Source organism: Silurus meridionalis, chromosome 10, assembly GCF_014805685.1.
Source record: "Silurus meridionalis isolate SWU-2019-XX chromosome 10, ASM1480568v1, whole genome shotgun sequence".
Taxonomy (NCBI): domain Eukaryota; kingdom Metazoa; phylum Chordata; class Actinopteri; order Siluriformes; family Siluridae; genus Silurus; species Silurus meridionalis.
In genome coordinates this window covers 4,889,516-4,910,374 of record NC_060893.1, presented here as the reverse complement: position 1 = coordinate 4,910,374, position 20,859 = coordinate 4,889,516, and the positions used below count along the sequence as shown (strand labels likewise).

General features: G+C 36.4%; 1 protein-coding gene across 1 annotated transcript in view; it reads left to right on the top strand.

The window, feature by feature from the left end:
• kcnq1.2 (potassium voltage-gated channel, KQT-like subfamily, member 1.2) overlaps positions 1 to 14,826 on the top strand; it is a 147,348-nt gene extending 132,522 nt beyond the window's left edge. Inside the window, exon 17 of the mRNA XM_046858676.1 lies at positions 13,553 to 14,826. Within this exon, the coding sequence (XP_046714632.1) occupies positions 13,553 to 13,699 (147 nt within the window). The 3' untranslated portion in view covers positions 13,700 to 14,826. The remainder of the gene's footprint in view (positions 1 to 13,552) is intronic.
• The last annotated feature ends 6,033 nt before the right edge of the window (positions 14,827 to 20,859 follow it).

Sequence of the window (20,859 nt, the reverse complement as noted above, 5' to 3'; positions counted from 1 at the left end):
GTGTTGATTATACATGGCAAGCTGACCAGCTATATCTGTGTGCTAAGAATGAAATCAGATACAGATATAAATAAAAAAAAGAACTATTCTTCTGGAAATAATTTTGGAGTGTGTTTGTACTCATTCAACTAATAGTGTGTTAGTAAAGGTACTGATGTAGGTGAGGTGAGGAGACCTGGGGGTGTAGTCAGAGTTTCAATTAATACCAAAGGTGTGCAGTAGGGTTCAGGTCAGAGCTCTGAAGCAGGAGATCTTCCACTCCAACCCATGTTAAGCATATCTTCATGCAGTTGGCTTTGTACACTGGGGCATTGTCATGCTGGAACAGGTTTGTGTCTATTAATTCAAATGAGAGGAAAATTTATTGCTACAGCATCCAAAGACACCCTGTAAAATTGTGTTACTCCAATTTACGTGGAAACAATCAGGGGAAGAACCCTGTGGCTGGAAAGATCAGGTTTGTTAGTGGTTTATATAAAATAAAAAAAGCACAACACATTTGTTTTATAATGTATAGCAGCAGAGTGTGTGTTTTTCTTCATTAAAGTGTTTGGTCCCAGTACAATCTGATTTGGGGTTTCGAAATAAATTTCCGTTCACAGTTGGTTTGTTCTGAGGCAAAAATTTGTTTAAAAAGGTTGTGAAAGAAAAAAAAAGTGTAAAGCTACAGATTTGTGACAAATAGTAAAAAACAACAAAGTGCCTTATTAAGGCTGTTAAGCCACCAGAAATGCCTTCACTTTCCGAAAATATACTCCCTATATTTAGTGGCTTTTCTTATTAAACACTTTTTAATCCACAAAACTGGACTAATGTTTCACCAAAGTGGCACTGTCATCAATTTTGAACAGGAATGACCCTCGAAACTTGTTAGCAAGACGTCAGAGTGTTGTTAGCAATGCTGTGTTATGCTAGCAAACAAGGAAATGTGTCTGACTAGCTGATCTAGCTTGGTGAGATATTAGGACATTTATGATCCAGCTTGGACTCTGCATCCCTAACCCGATGCCATGTGTGCTGTGTAACTAATAACAAATAATCCGGCATGATTATTACTGATGATTATGATTATATTGTGGATTCATCATTGCTCAGGATATGGCCCGAAAATCATTTTCAAACACTGACAACCATCTCACCTTTTCCCTGCTGTGTTGACTCTAATTGAAACAGACTAGTCACAAGGAATGCCTCTGCCGTTCCTCAGTGGGTGAGAAGGTGTTTCATTTTCATGCCAGTTTAGAATTATGCCCAAAAAAACTCTCTTTACACTTGCTCTTGTTAATGGCCTTTATGACATTCCATGATGAATCTGATGCTGATCCCTCTTTTTGCAGAGAAAAGCTACAGCCGTTGAAGGTGTCAGTAAAATCTGAAACATCTGCTCTTTATTTGGGGTTAATATGTATTATTTGGTTCCTGACAGGTGTAAATAAAACATGATTGTTTTATTCAGAGCAGAAGCACAGATCCTGTTAAAATAGTGTGCAACCAGGTTTTTCTAAATCATGGATGTGTCAACTTTTTATCCACTGTAGGTATGAGACCTTTCTTCAGAGATGTTCAACACTATAATTTAGTAGCTCCCAAACACATTACTTGCTCTATCCAAAAAGTTGACTTTCTGGGTGGCCCTAAGGACCAGTTTAAGAACCGACACTAGAACCTGGAGAAATTACAGTAGAGCTCCAGCCTAGGTTTTTCTCAGTTGTTTTGTAGCGTTTCTCATATCAGAAATGAAATTCTCAAAACTATTTGTTGAACCTCCACATCATAAAAATAATTTCTTGTTTCTTTAAAAAAAAATTGCAAATGCTATGGTACATTCATTTAATTGATTATGTACAATCACTTAAGGCGAGTGTAAGGCATCAGATTAACCAATGATCAACTTGTTCTCGAAAATAGGTCAAAGGAAAAACTTTTGTAAACATTTAATTGGCAAGCAGATACAGACAGAACAACAGAACAACAATTTCTGAAAATGGATGAGCAACCAGAAAACAAACGACTTTTAATACAATACAGTAAAAGTGTGAATCCTGTCCAGTCTCTTGCAATCAATATACCAAATACAGTAACGTGCATTTGTGCTGTTGAAATTCATATATACCATACAGAAGAAATACATGAAATACTGACACCATGCACCATCATACTGACAACAGATAGATAGATAGATAGATAGATAGATAGATAGATAGATAGATAGATAGATAGATAGATAGATAGATAGATAGATAGATAGATAGAGATACGTAGACAGTTAGATACGTACGTAGATATATAGAGAGATTCTTAGATATAGAGAGAGATATGTAGATAGATATATAGACAGACAGACAGACAGACAGACAGACAGACAGACAGACAGATAGACAGATAGATAGATAGATAGATAGATAGATAGATAGATAGATAGATAGATAGATAGATAGATAGATAGATAGATAGATAGATAGAACTTTATTGTCATTGCATTGTACAGGTACACAGCAACTAAATGCAGTTGGGCAGAATGTACAGTAAGGATATAAAGATATAAAGATACATATAGATAAAAATAGTGCAGATGTAATGAGAAGTAAAAAAGATATACTATGTAACGTACATTGTATGTATAATTGTACAGAGGCTAAACATGACTAAACTCTTGTTTTTGAACAATGACAAAAGGACTTCTGATTGGGAATGTGATGTTCATTGACACATTCTTACTTTTGAGAGATGAACTAGATTTTGAGAAAAGTATAGACTTTTGCAAGAAATCCAATGTGCTGTTTGTACAAATAGTTTTGAGAAATGCATTTACTGGAGGATGATTCAAGAAAAGCAGCAAAAAAAAACCTATTCACATTTGATATTAATGTTATTCAGGTCTGAGTTTGCTCAAATGACCAATCAAGTTGAAGATCCAGTAAATCTTTGATAAACATATCAAAAGGTGTGACTTGCATCATATATTTTTTTTCTGACAAAATACCACAAGAATAGGCACATTTTGGGGACTTGTTAACCCTATCCTTACTCTTAGTGAGATGAATTAAAGCCACTGCAGTCCCCTTTTCTATCCTCTTTTGTGTCCTGGTGTGATGAAGCAGCTGGAGGGAGTCACTGAGTCTATAAAGACACCAGTGTTCACCATGCAAGACAACACGGCCCGCTGAGATCCGCCTAAACACTTCCTACCAGTCTACATCTGTCCCCACACCCTCATGTTTATAGGACACTTGTTCTGCTCATGGTGCATGTGTGTGTGTGTAGGTGTTTGCATGTGTGCACTAGCTTCCTGTGTTTAAGAGAAAAAAGGAGTAGCAAAAAAAAAAGACAAAGAGAGAAAGGATGAAAAAAGAGAGAGAAAAAAAATGATGTAAGGATAAAACACAATTCTAAGGCTTCATTTTAACTGTGCTGCCCAACAAGCCATCATTAATAGCCCCATCCCCTGGTGAACACATTTTAAAAGTAACCACAAGACTGCCCAAATAAGGAATTTTCCAGAGGCTGATTCACAAACACGCACACACACACACACACAAGCAGACACGCACAGATATACACACATGCACCTTCCCCCCTGCAGAGCTTATGAAAAGGGATTTGTGACCACACCCTTGGGCGAGCACCAGATACCAGTAAAGAAAGGACACTCAGCTGCCTGCCTACACAACAAATGTTTTGAGGGCCAGCTGGATGTCTGTGTTTGGCTGTTACAAGGAGCTTCGAGATTTATACCCATACACAGTGTAGGTTATAAGTCTTAATAAATCAAATGAGTTATGATGACATTAAAAGTGGAGTCAACTCATTGAAACAGGAAAAAGAAAATAGTGGGTTATGCATGTCAATAAATATATATATAAATATAATATTAATCAGAATGCTTTATTGCTCTCATAGGGAAATTGTTTGTTTTTTGTTGTTCACAGTAAAAGATTAAATGTAACTGTTAGTAATTAATGATAATAAGTTAATCAAACTAATTAAAATAAATAGTAATAAATTATTATTATTATTGCACTGAGATTATTTCACGTTATTCCAGTTTTTAATTTTTTAAATCTTCATTCCCATCAGAAAGAAAAGTCCGTTTGTCATGTTTAGTCATGTTGTCAGTATGACGGTGCACAATTTCAGTATTTCTTGATGTAAACTACGGTTTGGATTACGATGAATGAAAATGTTCATCCATTCTCAGAATTTATAATTCTAGGTTTTGTATTCACTTTTCAACAGAAGGTTCACAAGGTTTACCTTTGACCTGTTTTAGAGAGCTAGTTGATTATTGGTTGATCTGATTCTGCTCACTCGCCTTTATTAGTGACGTTTAAGATTATTATTTCAACACATTTACCAGATAAAAGTTTAATAGAAATTTAAGCTTGACAGATCTGGTTTAACCATTTAGCATTCAATGACTTATGCAATGAACTGATGCCAAATTGTTTTGGTGGTTAAAACTATTCAGGTGAAACCAGTATAATATATTTTGATCAACATGAACATAAACAACTGATAATGTAGGAAACAGCAGACACTTGTACACAATTCATTAAACAAATGTACTAAAGCATTCGCAATTTGATCAAAGCAACGAGAAATTGCTTTTTTGATGTGACTAAATGATGTGGAGGTTGAATAAGTAGTTTTGAGAATTTCATTTGTGATCTGAGAAACGCTCCAAAGCACCTGAGAAAAACTGTAACAAAATATGTGTGGCATGAAAATCTATAAATCTAAATATACACCATATATATATATATATATATATATATATATATATATATATATATATATATATATATATATATATATATTTTTTTTTTTTAGAAATTTGCTCTTCCAATATAAACTTTCATGCAGCATTCAACATGTGAAGTAACCCTTTGTTACCATGTCCAAGAACCCACAGATTGCAGTTGTGGTTTCAAAAGTGAAGGCTCAACTGAGAGTGTTTGTATTTGTGTGTTTTCTGTTTTGTGTGTGTGTGTGTGTGTGTGTGTGGGTGCTGATTGTACTTTCAAGAGTGTCTCAGAAACAAAAGCATCTTTGATTAAGTACTCTGTGCAGAGAGAGAGAGAGAGAGAGAGAGAGAGAGAGAGAGAGAGAGAGAGAGAGAGAGACAGAGAGAGAGAGAGAGAGAGAGAGAGAGAGAGGGAGGATTAAAGTTTGGTGGCACGTGGCAGTAACCTTGATTCTTATCGTGTGCATCAGGTGTTCGCAGTCTATTTCCTGCTCTTTAAAACATATCCCTATCTGTCTTTCATTTGTATTCAGTTGACTGGTCTGACGGCTTTCCCTTAGCTTAGTCGAGTTCCACCATTCTCGTTCTTTTTTTTTCCCCCGGGCTTGTTATTCACTTACTCACTGACTCACTCTCTCTCTCTCTCTCTCTCTCTCCCTTTCATATTCTCTTTACTCCTCTGTCCCTGTTCACTACGGTTTATACACAAAGAACATATTGTATCTGGCAGTGTTAAACAGGGCATTCGGTAAATCTGCCGTGGTGAATCTGACCTTGACAAATTCTGTGCTCACTCTTTAGTTGCATTTGCAGGCCTGGAGTCACCTACACCCAGCTTCCTGAAACTTCACCCAGATTTCTCCTCGCTGTTTTAATCATTCAGGAAGCAACAGTCATAGTGAGCTTCAAGCATCTCATCATAATTACACATAGTGTTCTTTATCATCTCTCTTTATTTCTAATCATAAACCACAGACATCATATTAAAGAAATATGAGTCAATACACATCAGCGTATTATAAACTAATACATCGGTGTTACAGTTTTTTCCGTTGCTTTGGAGCGTTTCTCAGATCAGAAATGAAATTCTCTAAAATACTTGTTCAAAATCCACATCATTTAGTCACTTGTGAAATAAAAGCATTTCTCGTTGCTTTGATTAAATTGCGAATGCTTTAGTACATTCATTTATTTAATTGTGTACAAGTGTCTGCTGTTTCATACATTATCAGTTGTTTATGTACATGTTGAATAAAATATATTATACTGGTTTCTCCTGAATAGTTTTAACCCCCAAAACATTTGGGAATCAGTTCATTGCATAAGTCATTGAATGCAAAATGGTTAAACCAGTTGTCAGAATCTGTCATCTAAAATTTCTATGAATTTTTTTGTAAATATGTCTTGAATTGATGAATTGTGCAGATGAATCTTGAATGTCACTAATGAAGGCGAGTGAGCAGAATCAGATCGACTAATAATCAACTAGTTCTCTAAAACAGGTCGAAGGTAAATCTCGTGAACCTTCAATTGGCGACAGAGCGAAACACAGAATTACAATTTCTGAAAATGGAGGAACAACTAGGAAACAAACGAACACTATTACAGTACAGTAAAAGTGTGAATCCTGTCTGGTCTCTTGCATTCGATATAAATAAATTATCCAATCAAATAAAAAAATTTGCGTTGTTGAATAGATAGATGCCAAATTTAGCCTTGTGCATTTTCAATCATCGTAATCCAAACTGTAGTTTACATCAGGAAATACTGAAACTGTGCTGCATTATATTGACAACATGACATAACTTTACACTGTTTTCCTCAGTTGCTTTGGAGCATTTTTCAAATCATCCTTAATATTTGCAAAGCAGTAAGTGCATTTTTCAAAACAATTTGTAAAAGCAACACAATACATTGGATTTTTTGCAAAAGCCTTTGCTTTTAGTTCATCTCTTAAAAAGTATTTGTGTCAATGAACATCTCATTGCCATCAGATAAGCAAGTCCTTTTGTCATTGTTCACAAAAATGAGTTTCAAAATGTTTAGTCATGTTCTCAGTATGATGTTGCACGGTTTCAGAATATTTCCTGATGTAAACTGCGGTTTGGATTCCAATAATTAAAAATGTACAAGGCTGAATTTCTTCTGTATGATATATATGAATTTCAACAGCACACATCTATTTATTTGACTGCATATTTTATTTATATTGATTGCAAAAGACTGGACAGGATTTACACTTTTACTGTGCTTTAAAAGTGTTTTTGTTCTCGGTTGTTTATCCCTTTTGTTTTTATTGAAATTCTGTGTTTTGCTCTGTCGCCAATTGAAGGTTCACGAGATCCACAAGTACACATGTAGTTTTAAGAATTTCATTTCTGATCTGAGAAATGCTCCAAAGCAACTGAGAAAAACTGTAAACACCTTTGGGATGAATGTGAACGCTGACCGCACCCTAGGCCTCCTCACCTCACCTACATCAGTACCTGATTTAACAAACACTCATGTGGATGAATGAGCAAAGATTTTCTCAAGGATACTCAAAAATCCAGTGGAACATCTTCCCAGAAGAGTGGAGGTCAACAGCAAATATGTACTAAATGTGGAATGGGATGCTCAAAAACACATACAAATCTTGTGGTCTTGAACTTTTTGTCTATTGTATAGCCAGTGTGACACATTTTGGCTTTAAGCAGTCTTTGTAATGGTGTGTGTGTGTGTGTGTGTGTGTGTGTGTGTGTGTGTGTGTGTGTGTGCACAGCAATAATTCCAGCAATGTCTAAAACGTTTAAAATAGATATTTTATCTGTATAGCATTTTAACAATGGACCTTGGCACCAAGAAGGTTTATTAAGGTTTATAAACACCATTATCTCTTGTCTACGACTACTGATATGACATGAATCTTTTCTAAGAAAGAAAAGAATTCACTCAAGAACTGAGCTCCAAATGCTACTCACTCTTATGAACAGGATTATTTTTCTTATCACTGAGAGTTTTTTATTGGGATTTTCTGTGAAATGTGTTTGGGTGGACCCAAAATCATACCAGATGTCAGAATTGGAAAACCTGGTTCAGGCCTTAAAAAAAAAAAAAAAAAAAGACATGAAACTCATGAAGAATGAGAAGCATTGAGGTGACTGGGTGTTTTGATGTGTCATTGATTTGAAGGAACGAGTCTCATTGATTCTAATATGCAAAAATTATATTATTTAAATAATTATATGTTTAGAATAGTTTTACAAGCAGACAAATTAAGAAAGTATATTGCTGCCTGTCAAATGAAGAACACCCTAAATATTAGTATGTCCGCATAAAGAACAATTTTCAATACATTAAAATTTTAAAATATAACCACTGAATAGGTATAAGTGAACTGAGAAATGCATTTCTTTATACACAAACCAAATATTTATTGTTCTCAGTCAGTGGCTTTTTGAACATCCTATTCTACATTTAGTCCCAAATTGCTGTTGTAATAACAGGAATATGCTCCACTAGATTTTTCAGTGTGCCTCCTAGATTTGTGCTCATCCAGCCACAAGAGTGTTAGTAAAGTCAGGTACTGATGTAGGTGATGAGGTGCAATCAGCATTCAGATTCACTCCAAATGTGTGCTCTTCCACTTCACAACCATGTAAACCATTTCATGGCGCTCATTGTGTGTACAGTGGCATGCAGGAACAGGTTTGGCTCTCCTAGTTCAATTAAAGGGAAGATTTCAATTGTTTGTCTCCAACTTTGTGGTAACAGTTTGGGGAAGAACTACACATGGCTGGAAAACGTCAGATGTCCCAATTCTTTTGTTTATATAGTGTATATAATATTTTCAATATAAGATAAAAATTGGTTAACCTCAAAAACTATTTTATACTGTCTCTATAATTGGGCACATGATGTACAACATAATTTTCGTTTGTTTGGGGTGTGGCAATAAAATTAATTAAATTGTATAAAAAAACAAATCTTTGAGTGTATAAAATATATCCACACAGTGTATATCAACAGATTTGTGACAAATGAAAGGAAAAACCAATATGATTTTGAGCCACAGCAGGTTCCATTCAAAAACAAAACATTGTTAGTATATTCCGTGTATATGCTTTTCTCATGAAACACTTTGGAATCCACAAAACCTGAACTGTTTCACCGAAGTGGCGCTCGTGAACGCTTCTGAACAGGAACAAGTCTTGAGTATCGCTCGTTCCAAAGACTTCAAAGCAGCGTTGCCATGGGACGATGTCATGTGCTTGCAAGCAAGGAAACAACAGTTGAACGGTAAACAAAAAAACACAAACAGAGAACAGAGGGTGTGGTGGACAATTGTTTAAAAGGGAGGGTTGTGTTGCATTCGAAGGACACAGGAAGGGAATGCGTGGTTTGTGATTATGAACGTGGACAGCTGTCCTGTACAGTGAGTCAAGTGGACACAAATGTTCTGCACACGGGCAGGGACAATATTAACCCATGTTGATGAGTTCTAAAACTATATTTGGTCTAACGCCCTGTTTAATTCACAAGTTAAGCATTATGTAAAAAAACACTGTCAATACACACATAATTCAATTCAATAAAAACATTTTATTTAGACTTTTTTATTTTAAGAATATTTAGACTTTAAACAATGGACATTGTATCAGAACTGCTTTACAGATATGAAGAGGTTATAAAATTGTATAAAAGAATGTATAAGTTTGTGAACTGTGGCAAGGAAACACTCCCTGAGATGAAATTAAGAAGAAACCTTCAGAGGAACTAAACTCCTGAGCCAATGTAGTAGACTGTTGATATTAATTACAGTCCAAATCCATCCTCAATTTTCTTGAGTTGGTTCGGTAACGTCATGCATCTTTAATACACATGAATGTCTTCAACATAAATAATTAAATAGTGGTGTACTGGTGAAGTACACTGGGGAATCTGGGGTACATAGTAGTCTGGGTTGTTTCCACAGTCCTTAGCATGTGTTGAGAACAGCTGAGGTCTCACCTGTCTTTGTATCATATGTTCCCAAACATTGAAAGTGTCAAAATGACACTATGAGCAGCCACACTGGCTCGCTTACACCACCAAACCAAAAGCTGGTAGCTTTACTACAGTGGTTTTGGTTTGGGTTTTTTTGTTGCTTTGGAGCATTTCTCAGATCAGAAGTGAAATTCTCGAAAATACTTTTTCAACCTCAACATCATGAAGTCACTTGTGCACAACATAATAGCAATTTGTGAATGCTTTTGTACATTCATTTAATTGTTTGTGTACAATTGTCTGCTGTTTTCTACATTATCAATTGTTTACTGTTTCGTTAAATGCGAAATGTTTTTGGTTTTTTTGGCTTGAATGAATGAATTGTGCGGATAAATCTTGAATGTCGTTAATGAAGGGGAATGAATGAACTGAAGATCAGCCAAGCCTTTGTAAACCTTTAATTGGTGAGCACATACAGACAAAGCAACAAAATTAAAATTTTTGAAAATGGATGAGCAACCAGAAAACAAACGATCTCTAATACAGTAAAAGTGTGAATCCTGTGTGCGGTCTCTTGCAATCAATATACCAAATACAGTAATGTGTGAATTTGTGCTGTTGAAATTCATAAATGCCACACAAAAGAAATTCAGACTTGTGTATTTTCAATCCTTGTAATTGCTCCAAAGCAACTGAGAAACTCTAATAGGAATATACAGGTCAATGGTTTTAATGGAAAAAGTCCCCGAAAACACTAAACCGAAAAAAGCTTTGAATCTTCACGATGGTAAAGATCTAAGCTCTAAATCAGGCGTGTTGCTCAGGCCAGGTTTTTAAACTACGCTGATGAAACTGTTTCTTGCATTTTGGATTCTTTACGGGTCAGAGTACTGCTGCTTGCAGGACAGGAGGAATTTCTAATCTAGAAAAGGCCATGAGTGCTGATAATGCGGTAGATTACCAGTGACATGTTTATAATACAGATTTATACACCCCTTCAAAGAAGAAGGGAATGTTCTCTCCTGCTTTATGAACACATTTTTATTTCAGTCTTTTTGTTAATGGAGTCGGGTGCAGTTTAGGACTTTTTGGGAACTGGGATGGTTTTATCTTATGACGTCAGCAGTATGTGTGTGTGTGTGTGTGTATATATATATATAAATATATATAAATATGCATGTCAGCATTTTTCCAATTAAACTGCAATATATAGTAAATAATGTCATGCTTTAGAAAAGAAATGTGCTATAAACTTGAGTTGGATGATGGGATACATACACTTAGTGTTTGCATCAGAAAGCGTATAAAAATAAATTAATTACCTACAACTCCAACAAACTAAAGTAAAAGCATATTACAGTTTTTCTTAGTTGCTTTTCTCAAAGTAAGTAAGTGCATTTCTCAAAACAATGTGTACAAACAACACAAAACATTGGATTGCTTGCAAAAGCCTGCACTTTTCTCGAAATCCTTAGTACATCTCTCAAAAGTAAGCATTTGTGTTAATAAACATCTTTTTGCCATCAGAATAACATATCCTTTTGTCATTGATCACAAACAAGATCATTGTTATGTTATGATGGTGCACAGTTTTAGTATTTCTTAATATAAACTAAGTTTTGGATTATATTGAGTGAAAATGCATGAGGCTGAATTTCTTCTGTACGGCATCTATGAATTTCAGCAACACATTCATTATTTACATATCTGGTTCATATTGATTGCAACAGACCAGACAGGATTCACACTTTAACTGTACTGTGCTTGTGTTGTTCATTTCCTGATTGTTTATCCGTTTTCAGAAATTGTAATTCTATGTTTTGCTCTATCTGTATACACACTAGTTGATCATTGGTTGCTCTGATGCCATACACTCGCCTTCATTGGTGAAATTGGTTCATCTACGCAATTCATCAATTAAAGACACATTTAAAAAAAGTTTAAAAGAAATTTAAGCTTAACAGATGATGACAACAGGTTTAACCATTTTGCATCTAATGACTTATGCAATAAACTGATGCTGAGATGTTTTTGGGGGTAAAACTATTCAGGTGAAACCAGTATGATATATTTTGTTCAACATGCAATAAACAACTGATAATGTAGGAAACAGCAGACACTTGTACACAATCAATCAAATGAATGTACCAAAGCATTCGCAGTTTAATCAAAGAGAAATGAAGAAAAAGTTTTTTAATGAATTTCATTTCTGATCTGAGAAACGCTCCAAAGAACCTGAGAAAAACTGTAAAGACAGTAGATAGAACACATCTCTACATAATAAAATAAACTTGCTCTTGCTCATGTGTCCGCGGTTTTTAACATGACTGATCCCCCATCATTCTTAATAGTGATTATTAAGTTCTTTAATTGCTTTGATTGCTTTGAAAAAAAGGAAAGATATTTTATTTTATTTGTTTTATCTGACCATGAAATCCGATTCCAATCAAAGTTCCAGTAGCGTCTAGTGAACTGGCGTTTATGTTTGTGGTTAGATGAAGGAAAAGTCTTTCTTCTGGCAAACCTTAGAAATACTTCGTTGGCATTGAGGTGACGTCTAATTGTAGATTCGTAGACTTGGTGACTCCAAAATGCTACTGCTTCCTGCAAATCTCTGTCTAGGATCCCTCTAAAAGTTTTTTTTTCTTTTTAACCATTATGCATGAGGGCAAAATATAATTGCGTTCCAATAAGGTTCATTTTAGCTTCGGGTATTTTTGTCCCCATTATCGCCCATATTGTAGACATGGGCATTTTAAGAAGTGCAGCTGTTTTTTATGGCAAGATTTATGAACATGCATTTGTCTCATTTTATTTCTGTGTTCTTGGATTTTTTTTACCCTTGTGATCGACAACAGAGGAAATTCAAACTGTGTTTTACCTCATATATATGTGCAAGTAAAACAGGAAGTTATGCGTGACTGCTTAAGAGTTCCTAAACATGCGGGTGAACCTGAAAATGTAAAATATAAAAGTGGACACACTTCAAGTACATTTGGAACTATGTTTTGTGGATTAAAAAAAAAACACACGCTCTTACACTCAATTTATCTTGACATGTCAGACTGAAACAGACCTAAACAGATATTAAGATATTAATATTCTTCAAAACAGATTTGACCTATTGAGGTATGGACTCCACAAGATCTCTGAAGGTGTGCTTGTGAGATGGGACCTCCACAGATCAGACTTGTTTGCCCATCACGTACCACAGATGCTAGATTCCACTAAGATATGGGAAATGTTGGCGGGTTTGAACTCTAATTTAGTTTTTTGCTTTTTGCAACACGATAGAAAGCATTGTCTTGCTGAAAAAGCAGTGGTGGATGAAATACACAAACCATGTACTTGAGTAAGAGTTTCGATTAAGTAGAGATTCACTAGATAAAATATTACTTCAGTAAAAGTAAAAGTGCACCCTTTTTATGACCGTTTCACCACTGTTCCTTCTTTGGACCACGTTTAATAGATACTGACCAATGCAGACCGGGAAACCCCACAAGAGCTTCAGTTTTGGAGATGCTCTGACCCAGTCGTCTAGACGTCACAAATTGGCTTTTGTTAAACTCGCTCAAATCCTTACGCTCGCCCATTTTTCCTGCTTCTAACACATCAACTTCGAGGACAAAATGTTCACTTGCTGCCTAATAATATCCCACCCACTAACAGGTGCCATGATTAAGAGATAATCAGTGTTATTCACTTCATCACTCATGATACTATTAAAGCTATCAATGTGATAGACTGATCTTAGACCTTTTATTTACTGACCCAGATCCAACATTACTGCTCTTTACTATAGAGTGCTGAAATTCTTTTTTCTGCAATGTCTCTTTCATGTAGATGCTTCAGATGGACCATAAACTAGAGAGCGTCCTGAAGATCCTGGTAAAGCAGTTCCAAATGGAACAAGAGCTGCTTACGGAACCGACCCGCAGCAGTTCCCTCTTAATAAAACGCCTTACTGGCAGCATGGAAAAAGAACAATGAGAGCAGGCAAGATTGGAAGACATCTTTTAATAAGGATTGCGACGTCTATGTCTTTTTTTTTGTTTAAAAAATGCTAAGAACTTATGAAAAGTTGATCTTAAACACACTGAGCAAGCAAGAGAGTTTCACTTGCTATGAATCTTCCAAAGATAACATGCTACGTGTTGAGCACCTTATTAGCTTGCAGCAGAGGGAAGTCAGTCAGAGTTCGCTTTCATATTCGATATCCATCAGCTTTTATTTAAAAAATCCTGACGTTTTTTTGGGGGGGAAAATCCTGCTACATGGGCACATGTCAAGAGAATGGTTGCCATCTAAGCTACTGAGGCGGCGAGGGTAGAAGGATTGAGTTTATTCTTTCCACATGTTAATGTGCATGTTAGTGAGTGTGAACACGTTTTGCATGAGTTCCATTTACCACTGATAAATAGATACGGCTGAGATAATCAAAACAGCAAAACACTGCTAATGGGGTTTTATGGACGTAACTGGAATGCAAGAAAGGAAGAGGGAGAGCTGTTTGAGGTTGCGGATTCGTGCGAGCAGTGCCAAGGCTTTCAACAGAATATTCATTTTACAAATTTACTCCCATTAAGTGTGCGATTATTATTTTTTCTCTCACTCCAGCCATTTGAATGCAAAACTGCTGGTAAAGGTGAAATGGCTAGATGCCAGCTGTCAGCGTTCGATGAAAGGAAACTATAGTTAAAAAAAAATAAAAAGAGATTTGCTTTTAGTAACCGCACTGCAGAAGGCGCAAAGGGGGAAACCGAGAATTAAGGTGCCCTGCACTCCATTCACAAGTCACGCTCATCTGCTGGCACTTTGCCTGGCACAAAACAAATTGGTTTCTTTTTTAATGGGCTAATTGAACATTTTCTTTCATCAGCAGGCTTCACAGAGAGAAGAGACCTCATTAAAGGGGAAAGTTAGTGTAAGATGAGTGTTTCTTCTTATTCTTATTCTTCTCTTCTTTAGGCTTTGATCTAGAAACTCAGATGGAAATAAATTTCGAGCAAAATTTAAGCTGTGATTATCTCACACTGCTCTGTACAGTTTTCTAAATCATGTAAATTATGGAGCATTTCCTCATCACCTTCTATCTCCCAGATGTAGTGATCACCATTCACCCCTAGAATATTCTATATATATATATTGTATTTTTTTGTAAATTTGAGTTTTGTAAATTTGGGGTTTTGTAAATAAAATGTGCATTTGTATATGGAATTTCAATGCTGTAAAATTAAATGAATTTCACAAAATATCAGCAAAGTAATTGCTTCTTTTTTGTCAATGATCACAAAGCGTGTTTTTATTTTAATTCACTGTAAATTCAGGCTCACTGAGGAACACCATTTTGAAGTGAAGTGCAAGCTGTGAAAGAAGGCCTGAAATCATCTACACGGTTGTATTTGTCTTTGAAGGCCAAAAAATACTGTGGATGTCCCAAGAAAAACAAGACCAGGCTTTGAGAGAGAGAGAGAGAGAGAGAGAGAGATTGGAGAATGGGGGAGTACAAGAGAACAGAAGGGAGGGAAAAGGAAGTCTGGTCTGGAGCCATGTTCAATTACAGAGGGCCGTGGCTCTACTTCTATGCTGCTGCTGCTCTGCTTTTGTCTCCTGTTTTATGTCTGTGACGGAGACCTCTGCTCAGCTTTACACAGTCAGCCCTGTGTGATCACAACACTGTGCTACTTTCATGTGGAGAGTTAAGAGAGCCTCCCAAATTCAGAGGCTGTTTGATGGCAGAAGAGCTCAGTCCAGGCCCCTGGAAAGACATTAAGGACAAAGAATAAAGGCCTGACATCAATGGGAAACCACCTCTGAACAAGCTGTAGACTGACAGAAGTGGAGATTCTTATCTTTGCCAGCCACCAGACTAAATAGCACAGGCATTTAACATGCAATCATCATCCATGTTGGTTTAGGAGGCTACATGCTAACACGCCTTGCAGGAGTCTGTTTTCTTAGTGAAGGAAATTCAAATTGACCGTCGGTTTATTTCAGCCCCCATGTCGAGCTTTAGTAGTTTAGCCATATATATATATTCTGTAGCTTGCGTGACCTGAAGACAAGCCTGAGCAGCGGGACCATTACTGGGGCCACCTGTGACCACTGGTCCCCTATGAAAGCAGATATGAGTAAGAACAGGTGTTTGTGCCACCATGCAGCAGCTGACTACTGCACTCCTGTGCTTTCTAAATAGGAACAGGCCTGGAACAGTTGGAGTGTCGACTGTTTCTGATCCAGACCTATGGCTTGAAGACTGCTTTTATCCACCCTAGGGGAAAAAAAACACCAAATTTCCTGACCTTGTCTTTTTTTTTTTTTTTGGGTTGATTTTTGACTATTGTACATGATTCTTTGTATTCTCATTTGTCAAATTCCATGTTTTTTTGTTTATAAATTGTCTCTTTCCACCTCGAACACTGAAATAAATATTCACACACGAGTCACCTGGCTTCAGACAAACAACCAAAGACGCAGTTTTGTTATTCACCTCAGTTTTTCCACTTTGCCCAACCATATGTTTTGTGTATAATATAAACTTTTCACTCGCAGCCACATTCCTCTTTATACAAGAAGGCTCCAGTTCGATCATCTCAGCCTCAGGACAGCTGTGAATATGGCATGAATTTGGGTTCACATCCATTTTTTTTCGTAAAGTAGAAATGAGATGGTCTGATAAACTAGGTCAAATTGCTGTGGATTTTTCTCCCAGACAGAGGGAGAATTCCAGGCCAGGGCTGGAAGGACTTCAGTGGCGAGTGTTGGTTTGGCCAAGCCAGGCAGCATGTGAGGCATGAGGAGAGACAGCTGCAGTGCTGCCTCACCGGTGGGCGCTACACTACGCCACATCAGACACACACTCGTGCACACACACACACACACACACACACACACACAAACACACACACAATTACAAGAGTTGTGTGCTTCAACTGCTGTATCCAAACTCCACCAACTGTCCAGTCTTCCACTGGTTTTACGTTCTGTGATTTTTCATGATAAGTTTTATCTTTCTAAAACGACACATAAGGTACAGTAGATCAAACTGAATACACCTTTAAAATTATGTCCCTCGAGACATTTTCAGGAGCCTCTTCAATTTAACCCTTTATCTTGAAGTAAAAAAACCGTTGACTTCACCTGACACGACCTTTCGTACAGTAAGACACCATATTAACGTGCTTTACAAGTATCTGGTGTGGCTTCCCACACAGCTGTATAGATTAGAGCAAGCGGGATAATGTGAAGCCGGGCTTTTGTAGATGTTTTGCCTTGCATGCTTCAGCAGAGCTGCTTCACTACCTGATAAAGAGCTTTTGACTGGCTGCAGGTGGGCCCACCTAATGAGCGCTACTGGACCAAAGCAAACATGCAGTCCATGCCATATCATGAACAAGGAGGGGGTAAAAAATGAACTGGTGAGAATCAGGGATAAGGAAACAAAGAATATGTCTGTTCAGAATGCTTTATGAGCAAGGAGTCTAGATGCTGAGAACAGTGACACTGAAAATCGACAGATTTGCTGATTAAACTAGGTGCAGTATAAAGCAGGAGCACTTTTCCTATTTTAGTCTGTATTAAGTGCCGAAAATTGTGCAGCTCTTAGCAGCACATGAGCAAAGCTGCCTGCCAGAGGATGGAATGAGTAAATGCAACCTACCACTCAGAATAATAATGGGATTAAATTGAAAAAAATCTACCCTAATACTAAATACTACTATCAAAAACCTTTATTGTAAAAGCTGCCTGCCTGTATTACATTGCCACTATAGCACACAAGGCTTTACTTCTGTTTTAGTTGATTTTATTATTATTTTCTGTAGTCATAATCGGTTCAATTTATTGAGAATTTGCTAGTGACGTTCATTGTGGTTATTAGAGGAAATGAAGGGAGGAACTCTGAGATTTCAATGAACTGCTTAAACCGTTTACAGGAAAGGATGCAGGCCTGCGACTCGTGATAGACTGCGACGGAAATGTGAAATAGCGGTAAACACACTAAAAGATAGTAGGTATGACCACCAAAACGTTTCCTGTCATACGGAAAGTTGAAACTGACTTCTTTTTTTTATTATTTCCGAACACGGTTTCTCTTTATTTTTTATATAAAATGAGAACAAAGCACGCAGCGTACTGTGCATGCATGGATTACTTTTGACATGTTCTGAGTGACGTCTCTCTAACCATTAACAAAAGTGTCAGAAGTAGTAAACAAACTCTCCTGCACGGCTGGTTTACATGTACGTGACTCATTTTACATGTCAAAGATGCATATCTGCTGAATGATGTACTGAAATTGTTTTTGAGAGCCTTACATCATGTGTGTGTCAGTTGAACTGGAGTAAAACATTGGGTTTAGGTTGTCTGAGCTGCCCTTTCGTAACGATAAGTGTATTTATCTCTGTAAAATCACGTACCTCACATATACACGCACCCATTGTGCAATTTCAGTACTGTAAATGGATGATGCAATGATTTTCCTAGTTGAAGAGTGTAATATCCCAGGGTGAAAGTTTAATCACTTAAAACTGTCTTTGCTCCATGAGGTTTTGATTTTATTTGTCTAGTTTATTTATTTGATCTTTTTTTTTTTGGAGATGGTTCATGCAAAAAAAAAAAAAAAAAAACATTGGCCTAAACCAGAACTAGGCTTACTGAACTTCTGAAAATTATCCACCTCGGATTGTTATCTAAAATTATATCACATAACAGCTGCTAATGATTATTCTGACCCTGTTTTTCCCCCCTAAACCTAAACTTAGTGTTAAATAAATCCAAGTTTCATTTCTATATTGTCCCTTGAGAAGATATACTACAATGGTTGCTGAATTTTGAGAGGTGGAGTTACTTTTCTGAGATACTGTGCATATATATATATATATATATATATATATATATATATATATATATATATATATATATATATATATATATATAGTTTAATAAAGGTAATTTTCCACACCTGTGACTCATTGTAATTGTAATTAGTAACCTATGCATAAATAGTCAGTGATTTTGCAGTTGATGAGGTGATGTCTTAGCTGGATACTGCACCATGGGGAAGACAAAAGAACTGCCAATGGACCTGTGTAATAAGGTAGTTGAACTTTATAAACACTTGAAAATGCAGTCAGTACTGTTTAAACTCTGATAAACTGGTGGAAAATAAGAGGTTCTGTTAAAACTAAGCCACTTTCAAATAGACCAAGAAAGATTTCACCTACTACTGCCAGTAGAATTGTTTGGGACACAAAGAAAACCCACAAACAACTTCGAGAGAAATACAGGCTGCTCTGTAAAAAAAAAAGTGGTGGTGTTGTTTCAAGGAGCACAATAAGGAGGTACTTGAGCACAAATAGCCTGCATGGTTGAGTTGCCAGGAGAAAGTTGCCACAAAAAGGCCTGCTTTCAGTACACCAGACAGCACCTAGACGAGCCTCACAGCTTCTGGAGCAGAGTCGTTTGTAGTGATGAGACCAACATCGAACTTTATAGTCACTATCATAAACGCTATATTTTGGAGATGAGTCAAAAAGGTGTACAGTAAAAAGTACAGCATCCGCACTGTAAAGCATGGTGGTGGATCTTTTATGTTTTGGGGCTGTGTAAGTTCCAGTGGCACAGGGAAGTTAGTCAAAATTGGTGGCAAGATGTTCCGACATGGCAGTGATCCAAAGCACAAGGCGAAGTTGACCCTCCAATGGCTACAGCAGAAAAAGGTAAAGGTTCTTGAGTGGCCATCCCAGTCTCCTGACATCGATATCATTGAGCCACTTTGGGGAGATCTCAAAAGTGCAGTTTCTGCATGTTCCTTTTTGTTTATATGAAAAAACCTAACTGCATGATTTACTTTGACCAAACAAATATACAAATGTACAGATGTTCCACTTAATTTACACTGAAGAATCCTCCTTTAGCAGGATTAACAGCTTTACACAATCTTGGCATCCGGACAGTTATCCAAACGTCCAGCGGAAATAATGCTATGCCTTTTTATTAAAATCTTCCAATGGTGGTCTGCAATAGATGGAGATTTCTTTCTGACTGTGTGATCCAGTTCATCCCAGAGCAGTTCAATAGGATTTAGGTGCAGTGACTGGGCAGACCATTTCATGATCGATAACACTCCTGTTTGCTCTCTAAATAATGCCTACAGAACTTGGATGTATGCTTTAGGTGTTTTAGGGCAACGTTTGTGAAGTCGGTTCCAATGAGCCTTGGTGTTAAATTGTTGAAGTATGGAACGGTAGCCATGTTGGTTCAGTATTCCTTTTACTCCCACCTTCCGTGCTCCTTAACAACCCCAAACTATTAATTGCCTCCATGTGTTCCATCTCTTATGTTAGAGCCAGAAAAGGTCAAATTTGCACTCATCTGTCCATAGAAGTTTCTTCCAGTTCTTTTGCCTTTTACCTATTTTAATCTAGTTAAACCAAAGAAACATGCATATGTTTAAAAAAACTTTTTACAGGCTCTTATCTTTAGAATAAATTTTTAGTTTGCAATTCCACATCTAAAATAACACACACAAAACCATTTATTTTAATGCATTTTTATAAAAGGATTTTAACAGTTATATCGAATGGTCTACAGTGTGATAGGGTTCTGATATTATCTAAATGTCTGGAAATGTAAAAACTCATAACAGGGTTAATAGGGTTAATATTTGTTTTGCTGTAATAGAGACTAATCATTAGAAAATTTATTTCTAATACGGATGTAACCATGTATCTATTGTCAATATAAACAAAACGGGCTATATATTTTAAAAGAATCACAAATATTTTGAGGTAAATTTGTACTTATTCAACCTGCACAATATGTGGAAGGAATTCAAAATAATCTGAAAAATGTTAAAAAAAAAATTTAGTTTCTATTTAGGTCGTTTGTATAAAGTTGTATATAAGTTTGTATAAAGTTGTATATACGTTTGTATAAAGTTGTATATAGTTGTGAACAGAAGTGAAATGATCTTACTATAATATCAATGTAAAAATGTTACTAATTCATTGCTCTTATTGTCAAATAATTGTGGGTGTATACTGTGTATATAGTGTGTACACTGTATGGAAATATTTATTGGGACCTTTCCAGCCATATGTAATTCTTTCCCAAACCCTCCACCCTACATCAGTACCTGACTTCACTAA